The sequence below is a fragment of the Engraulis encrasicolus genome, chromosome 7 (genome assembly GCF_034702125.1).
Source record: "Engraulis encrasicolus isolate BLACKSEA-1 chromosome 7, IST_EnEncr_1.0, whole genome shotgun sequence".
Lineage (NCBI taxonomy): Eukaryota > Metazoa > Chordata > Actinopteri > Clupeiformes > Engraulidae > Engraulis > Engraulis encrasicolus.
The window spans coordinates 51,398,760-51,406,259 of NC_085863.1; the positions used below are offsets into that span (position 1 = coordinate 51,398,760).

General features: G+C 46.6%; 1 protein-coding gene across 1 annotated transcript in view; it reads right to left on the bottom strand.

The window, feature by feature from the left end:
- Nucleotides 1-7,500, bottom strand: part of tenm1 (teneurin transmembrane protein 1) — a 299,549-nt gene that overhangs the window by 21,134 nt on the left and 270,915 nt on the right. Inside the window, exons 23-25 of the mRNA XM_063202269.1 lie at nt 4,463-4,631; nt 4,148-4,369; nt 1-309 (exon numbers count right to left, since the gene is read on the bottom strand). The exon at nt 1-309 is cut by the window's left edge and continues 205 nt beyond it. Of these exons, the coding sequence (XP_063058339.1) occupies nt 1-309; nt 4,148-4,369; nt 4,463-4,631 (700 nt within the window). The remainder of the gene's footprint in view (nt 310-4,147; nt 4,370-4,462; nt 4,632-7,500) is intronic.

Here is a 7,500-nt window from a genome sequence, read left to right on the forward strand (position 1 = left end):
CCGAGCCGCCGTTGCTGGCCGTGACGACCGTCAGGTGGCCCTGCGGGCCGTAGGTGAAGTTGAAGAGGTAGTCGCCCGTCACCAGGCTGCGCGTGTGCAGGTGCGTGCCATTGGGGCTGAACAGGTAGAGCTCCTGGTCCACCACCGAGCTGATGACGTACTGCCGCTGGCGGTTCAGGCGCGGCCGGTTGCTGGTGACGGCGCGCACGCGCACGTTGCCCAGGTCGGCGATGTACAGGGTGCCATTGGGGGAGACGGCTAAGGAGGAGGGGGACTTGAGCTTGGCGTCGCGCGCGTAGCCACCGTCACCTGGAAAGAAACAGAGAGGACTAGATGAGGACACGCCTGAAACGAAGCACCAAACAATACAGTATGCACTGTGCTGTGTAGGGTAGCTGTGGCCTAGTGGTTAAGGAGATGGGCTTTAGATCAGAGGGTTGCAGGTTCAAATCCCACTCCTCCACTCCCTATCTCACTTCATGGCTGAGGTGCCCTTGAGCAAGGCACCTACATAAACCCACACTGCTCCAGGGACTCTAACCAATGACTGTAAGTCGCTTTGAAAAAAATAAGCATGAGCTAAGTGTAATGTACTGCACCGTACTGTACTGAATGCACACCAATGTCCATCTATACTCTACATCTAACAACCACTACTACTGCTTTTTGTGTTTTACCGAAAACATAAAGTTTTATGCCTGTGGGATTTTAGTTAGATGGTAATATATAGAGTGTGCACAGATGTTTCCAAAATGAATAAAAACATCTGTTGAAACTGTGTGTATAGTTTAGGTTAGGGTTAGGGGGTTGTGAGCAATAACTTGGAAGAACATGAATTTTAACAGACCATCTGTACATTCTGTAGGTAGGCTATCCTAAAAAATCTTCCCAAAAAGTATAGTATTCAGCAACTTATGAAAAAGGTTATAGGCCCAAAAATGGAATAAAACATGAAAAGCAGTTAAGAGTTAAGAAAGGGTCACTGCCCATAACTTAACCCCTCTAAGTACCATCTGTTTCCGTACCACACCTTTGTGTTCTTGCATATGTGTCTTTTGGATATGTTAATAGAGCTGCATAGTTCTTTTTTTGATGTTTTTTGGAACTCAATTTAGGAAGCTGCACACTGTAACGAATATAAATGTGGTATGATGATTTTATGTCAATCTAGTCAGGACTTCAAGAGTTTACTTTTGACCATGGCACCCTTGATCCGCCTGTAATCGTGATCTTGCATAGGCCTATGAGTATTTAAAAAGAGTTGCTTAGATTTTTACCTCTGCCAATGGGGTTATGTTTTTGGTTGCGTAGGTTTGTCGGTCTGTCTGTTTGTCAGTCTGTCAGCAGGATAACTCGAAAAGTTCTGAACGAATTTTGATGAAAGTTTTGTGGAGTTGTTGGAAATGACAAAAGTAACAAGTGATTACGTTTTGGTGGTGAGGAGATTCTTTCACCATTGCAGGATAGGGCAAATTTTGACATTCCAGTTTCTAACTCCACAAAATCAAGGCAGAAAGACTTGGAAAAAAAGGGTGTAACATAGTCAAATGTTCTATCAAACAGCTTCCTTGGCAGAGGTCTGCACTCTCTGAGTGCATTTCTAGTTTTAAATTGGAACATGAACAGACATAATGTGAAATATAAATGGGTTATAAGGACTTTATATCACATCCAATCAGAACCACATTCTTTTCGGTCCGCTCTCTTTGACCACTTTGGTGCGTTAACACCTCTGCTGATCTGTGTGTTCCTGGACAGGTTATCTGAGTATTTAAATAGCTCATGATTTATAGCGGTGAGCTATATGGACATCTGCAGCTCTGTAGCTCACATTGAGCAGGATCAGGAGAGGAGAAAGCAGAAGGGAGAAGAGAAGAGGGGGGAGAGGGGAGGAGAGACAGAGAGAGAGAGGAGGGGAGAGAGAGAGAGAGAGAGAGAGAGAGAGAGAGAGAGAGAGAGAGAGAGAGAGAGAGAGAGAGACGGGACAGAGAAAAGAGGTGCGATGAGAAAGAGGAGAGAGATAAGAAAGGGAAAAGAGAAAAAAGTAGAGGGGAAAAAGGAGAGGGGAGATGTGAAGGATAAAAAAAACGTATATTGGAATAAAGAGCGAAGAGAGAGAGAACAGAGAAGAAAGGAAAGAGGAGAGAGGAGAAAGGGGAAGAAAGGAGAGAGGACATAGTACTGTATACATGGGAATAAGGAGAGGAGAAATGAGAAAAGAAGAGGGACAACAGAGGGGGTGTTATGTTAAAGAGAAGAGAGAAAACAGTTAGATGTGGATCAGGAGATAAGAGAAGAGAAGAAAAGAGAAATGAGAGGAGAGAGAGAGAGAAAGGAGGAGAGAGAGAAGGGAGAGGACAGATAAAATAGGAGGAAGAGGATGGAAAAGAGAAGACAGAAAACAATATGCTGTATGTGAATCAGAACGGAGGAGAAGAGAAGAACAGAGAATAAGAGAGGAGAAAAGAAACAGAGTAGAAAGACAGAGGGATGAAAGAGAAGTCCGAGTACAGAGAACAGAGGGCGAAAGGAGAAAGGAGATAGAATGGAGAGAAAACAGTAGATTTGAATCAGGAGAGAAAGGAGAGGGAAGAGAGGAGAACAGTAGGACGTAGCTTTACCACTATCAAGCATAGGACACACACCATAAAGCAGTGCTTCCCAAACTGGGGGGGGCGGAACCCCTACGGGGAGTCGCAGAGGTCTTGCAGGGGGGTCGCGGGGAGAAGTGAATACGTGCAGGAAACCTATACAATTACATATAGATGTCTATGATGGCAACATTTACCAAAAATTGGCGGACAAAAAAGTGCTTTGCGGTCCTACCGTGGCTTAAGGGTAAGGCACTGGTCTGCTATTCGGCCGACCTGGGTTCGATTCCGGCTTGGGTCTTTTGCCGACCCTTCCCCGTCTCTTTCTGTCGTTTCCTGTCTCTCTCTCAAATTGTCTGTCACTAATAAAGTCTAAAAGACCCACAAATATCCTATACTAAATATACTAAATCAAAAAGTGTTTGGAATGTAAATATATTAATATTTTATATGTATATCCGAAAAGGGGGTCCCCTCAGAAAAAGTTTGGGAACCATTGCAATAAAGCAACTCTAGTCTAGGAGCTCTAGTGTCTGCCTTGGGCTGGCCTCATGCTGGAAACAATATGGGTTTTATATTGCAACTGAACAGAACATGCATACATCATACATATAAACATGTATAGAGGCAAATGTATGCATGACTGTATTTGTGTGCAAGTGAATCTGTGTGTGTGTGACTGTGTGGTTGTATGCACGTGTGTGCATGTGCATGTGCGTGTGTGTGCGTATGCGTGTGTGTGTGTGTGTGTGTGTGTGTGTGTGTGTCTGCAGTGTGTGTGTGTGCATGTGTGTGTGTGTCTGTAAAATATGTGCACATGTCCTAAAGGGAAATCTTTATGGATGGTCTTTATTGGGTAGTGCTGTTTGTTACTCGTATGTGAGTCTATCCCAGCGAGGGAGAGAAGTCTTTATGGGCAGGTGTTTTTTATTTTATTGGGGTGGGGTTGGCTGTTTATCCTTACTGTCTGTACACACACACAGAAATACAAACAAACACACACACACACACAAGCACAGCCGCGCGCACACCCACACACACACACACACACACACACACACACACAAACATGCACGCACGCACGCACACACACACACACGCACACAAACACACACACGTCTGCACGCCAAGCACGCATGCACACACGCATGCAGGCAGGCAGGCAGGCAGGCAGGCAGGCAGGCAGGTAGGCAGGCACACACACACACACACACACACACACACACACACACACACACACACACACACACACACACACTCGCTCATCCACCCGCATTTCATTTATTCTCACACACACAGACACACACAAACACACACACACACCACACACACACACACACACACACAGACACACACAAACACAATCAGCCTTCCAACCAACCAAACAAACGCCCCCCACCCCCCCACTCCCACACACACATACACACACACATGTACACACACACACACACACACACACACACACACACACACACACACACACACACACACACACACACACACACACACACACACACACACACACACACACACACACACACACACACATGACTCACCAGAGAAGCAATCGCAGCTGGGGTCGATCTTGCAGTCGCACTCGCTGGGCGCCCCGGCCACCAGGGAGATCTCCCCGTTGGTGGAGACCAGCTGCACGCGGCTGGTCCGGCGCTCGTCCGTCTCGGCCACGTACAGGCTGCCCTGGTGGGACACCGCGATGGCCTTGGCCCCCTCCAGGGCCGTGTGGACCGCCGTCCTGCTCACCCCCACCACGCCCCCACCTGCTCCTCCTCCTCCTCCTCCACCTCCTCCTGCTCCCCCTCCTCCGGCGGCTCCTCCGGACGCCCCCGGCCCTCCTGCTCCGCCACCTCCACCTGCTCCCAGGTGCTCCAGCCCGGGCACCTGGCAGTGGATGGGGCGGCCCGCCACCACCCGCACCTGGCTGTTGCCCAGGGTGACCTGCAGCACGATGTTGTTGTCCAGCACGTAGAGGGAGTTGTCCAGTGGGCTGACGGCCAGGTCGGTCGGCCACTCCAGACGCACCTGGGGATAGAGGAGGAGAAGGGAGGAACAGAGAGAGGATGCATAATGCATGATTTCCAGGGCTATAACTTTACTTTTTTCATCATGAGCCAGTTTGGGTTGTAGATGTTAATCTTGCTACTGCTAACCAGACATGAATTCACTACCATTCAAAGTGTCTAGTAAATCTACCAGCTAAACTGAGCTTTCACCAGCATTTGGCTCGTTGATGCGTGCTAGTTTAAGTTCAAAGGTTCAAAAGGTTCAAAGTTCTTTATTTGCCATTTGTGCATGGACTAGTAGTCCGAGCACATAGGAACTCTTGTGCAGGCCCTCTGAGTCAATAAATATAATTAAATAGAAAAATATATTAAAAAGTGATAAAAATCAAAGAGATCAAAAGAATAATAAGAAAGGTGTCAAATGTTCTTCTTTGCCAACAGCCTCACTGTTGCTGGGAAGAAGCTGTTGAAAAACCTTGCTTTTCTGGTAGGAATGCTGTCCGCTCTACTGTGTCTCAGTTTGTATATGCAGTTCTTGTGTTTGAGCAGAGAGTTAGCTGGATGGAGTGGGTCTTTAATGATTCTCTCTGCTCTCCTATGGCTGCGCTGTACATATATGGAGTCCATGGAGGGAAGTGCTGTGCCTATAATCCTCTCCGCAGTCTTGATTATTCGTTGCAAAGACTTCCTTTCAGCCTGAGTGATGTTGCCATACCAGACAGTGATGCCTGTTGTGAGGGTGCTCTCTACAAGTCCTCTGTAGGCCTGGGTAAGAGGGCGGTAATTCAGTCCAGCCTTCCTAAGCATCCTAATAAAGTACAGCCTTTGCTGGGCTTTTTTCACGATGGATGTGGTGTTCAGACTCCAGCTCAGGTTTGATGTTACTTGCATGCCTAGGAATTTATGACTTTCAGCCCTCACCACCTCTGTCCCTTTAATGTGCAGAGGCTGTAGGGGAGGAGGATGTTTTCTGAAGTCCACTATAATTTCCCTCGTCTTGTCTGTGTTGAGGATGAGGTCGTTTGTCTCCCCATAGTCAATGATGTAGTTCACAACAGACCTGTATCCTGACTCGTCCCTTTCTTTGATGAGCCCCAGGATGGTAGTGTCATCAGCATATTTGATTTGATGTTTAGAGCCCTGATTACATCTACATACAGTAACATGCAAAATAAGCTGTCCAGCGGGGTGGCGGACAGGTTGGTAGGCCACTCCAGATGCACCTGAGATGGAGGAGGAGGGTGGGGGAGGAAGAGCAGTTCTCACTATAATGTGACAAAGACAAGGCAGGATTTTTAACACAGAGTTCAATGGTAGCGGAAGAATGTTCCGAGTAAAATTCTAGAGGAACTACTTGGAAATCCTAACTCCCCAGAGGGTTATGTTTATTGTAAATAACACTGCAAGGAGGTGGGTTTCCTCAACAGTTACCCACGGTGGGGCAGTCCGCTTGCACCTGCGATGAAGATGAAAGCATGGATTTTTTTAACTCAATGTTTTTTTACACACTAGCGCTAAATCTCATTTGTATGAATGCATCCTGCACAAAAATGCTGCAAGTGAGGAAGAGGTGGAAGAGGAGGAGGAGGAGAAGGAGAATAATGACAAGGAAGAGTGATGTGTAGTTGAAATTCGAGATTATAAGCACGTTGGAAGAATAGTTGCTTTGTCCTCCTTCATTACATGTAAAATACTCAAGAATGATAGACAAACTAAATCACTGGCCTCCCAGTGAAGGTATTATGGTAATTTAAAAACCCTTTATTTTCACATTAACAAGACAAAGAGACAATGGTGTTTTTAAATGACTATAATACCTTGACTCGGAGGCGAGTGCTTTGGATTTAGTTTTCAGTCAGCACAGCCATAAAAGGAATAATTAGATGCAGACTTTCTACCTGGAGACAAGACTTTAGATCCCTCAGCATCTTTTTTTAATCCCCCCCCCAAAAAAAATGATAACGAGTCCAAAAGCAGTAATAATCAGACGTTGCTTGTAAAATTCCCAAACTGGGGGCTAAGAAAACCTCCTAAAACCGCCGCCCTAAACCGATGCATTATTGTCTACAGTATAAAGCAGAGCAAAGCAGATGGGGGCTTTTATCAACAGTTCCCCCACCGTGAATCTCACTCGCTCCACCACATCTGTATAAATGCTCCCTAGACACACACGCACAAAACCTATTGGCACAAGCTGTTTACATGATGTTGTCGCTTGTTGGCTTGTGTTTTGTTACGTGAATAAATGAAGCCTCATCATTGGAAAACCAAAAAGAGCTTTGGTGGCAGTCCTTTTCCTGGAGGATAGAACATCCCTCACATGCGTACACATCCTTCAACTCTCTCTAGTGTCATCTGCCTCGAAGAGGTAAAGGAACAGCATGTGAACTGTCCTTGAACGGAATGAACAAAAAAACATTTTTGGGGGGTGTCCTTAAATGGAACAAACAAAAACAAAATCAATTTAGAGTTTCAATCTAACAAGTGGTCTTGTGTGCAGTGTACCGTACGCCTTCTCCAAAAAGCCCCAGACATGCTCTCCTCTAACTGTGGTATTAGCAGGCTGCCTTGGCCAAGACACTAGCGGTAGCTGTCTGCAAAGAGCACACATGTTGCCTGCATCCTTCCAGGCTAGTCTGGCCCAGCATGCCTCCTTCTTGCTGTAGCCTTCTCAGGCTGCATCATCCAGGTTAAGCTTGGCAGGCCTTGATTTGGTTAAGGGGCGGATTGTGTATGTGTGTGTGTGTGTGTGTGTGTGTGTGTGTGTGTGTGTGTGTGTGTGTGTGTGTGTGTGTGTGTGTGTGTGTGTGTGTGTGTGTGTGTGTGTGTGTGTGTGCAAGAGAGAGAGAGAGAGAGAGAGAGAGAGAGAGAGAGAGAGAGAGAGAGAG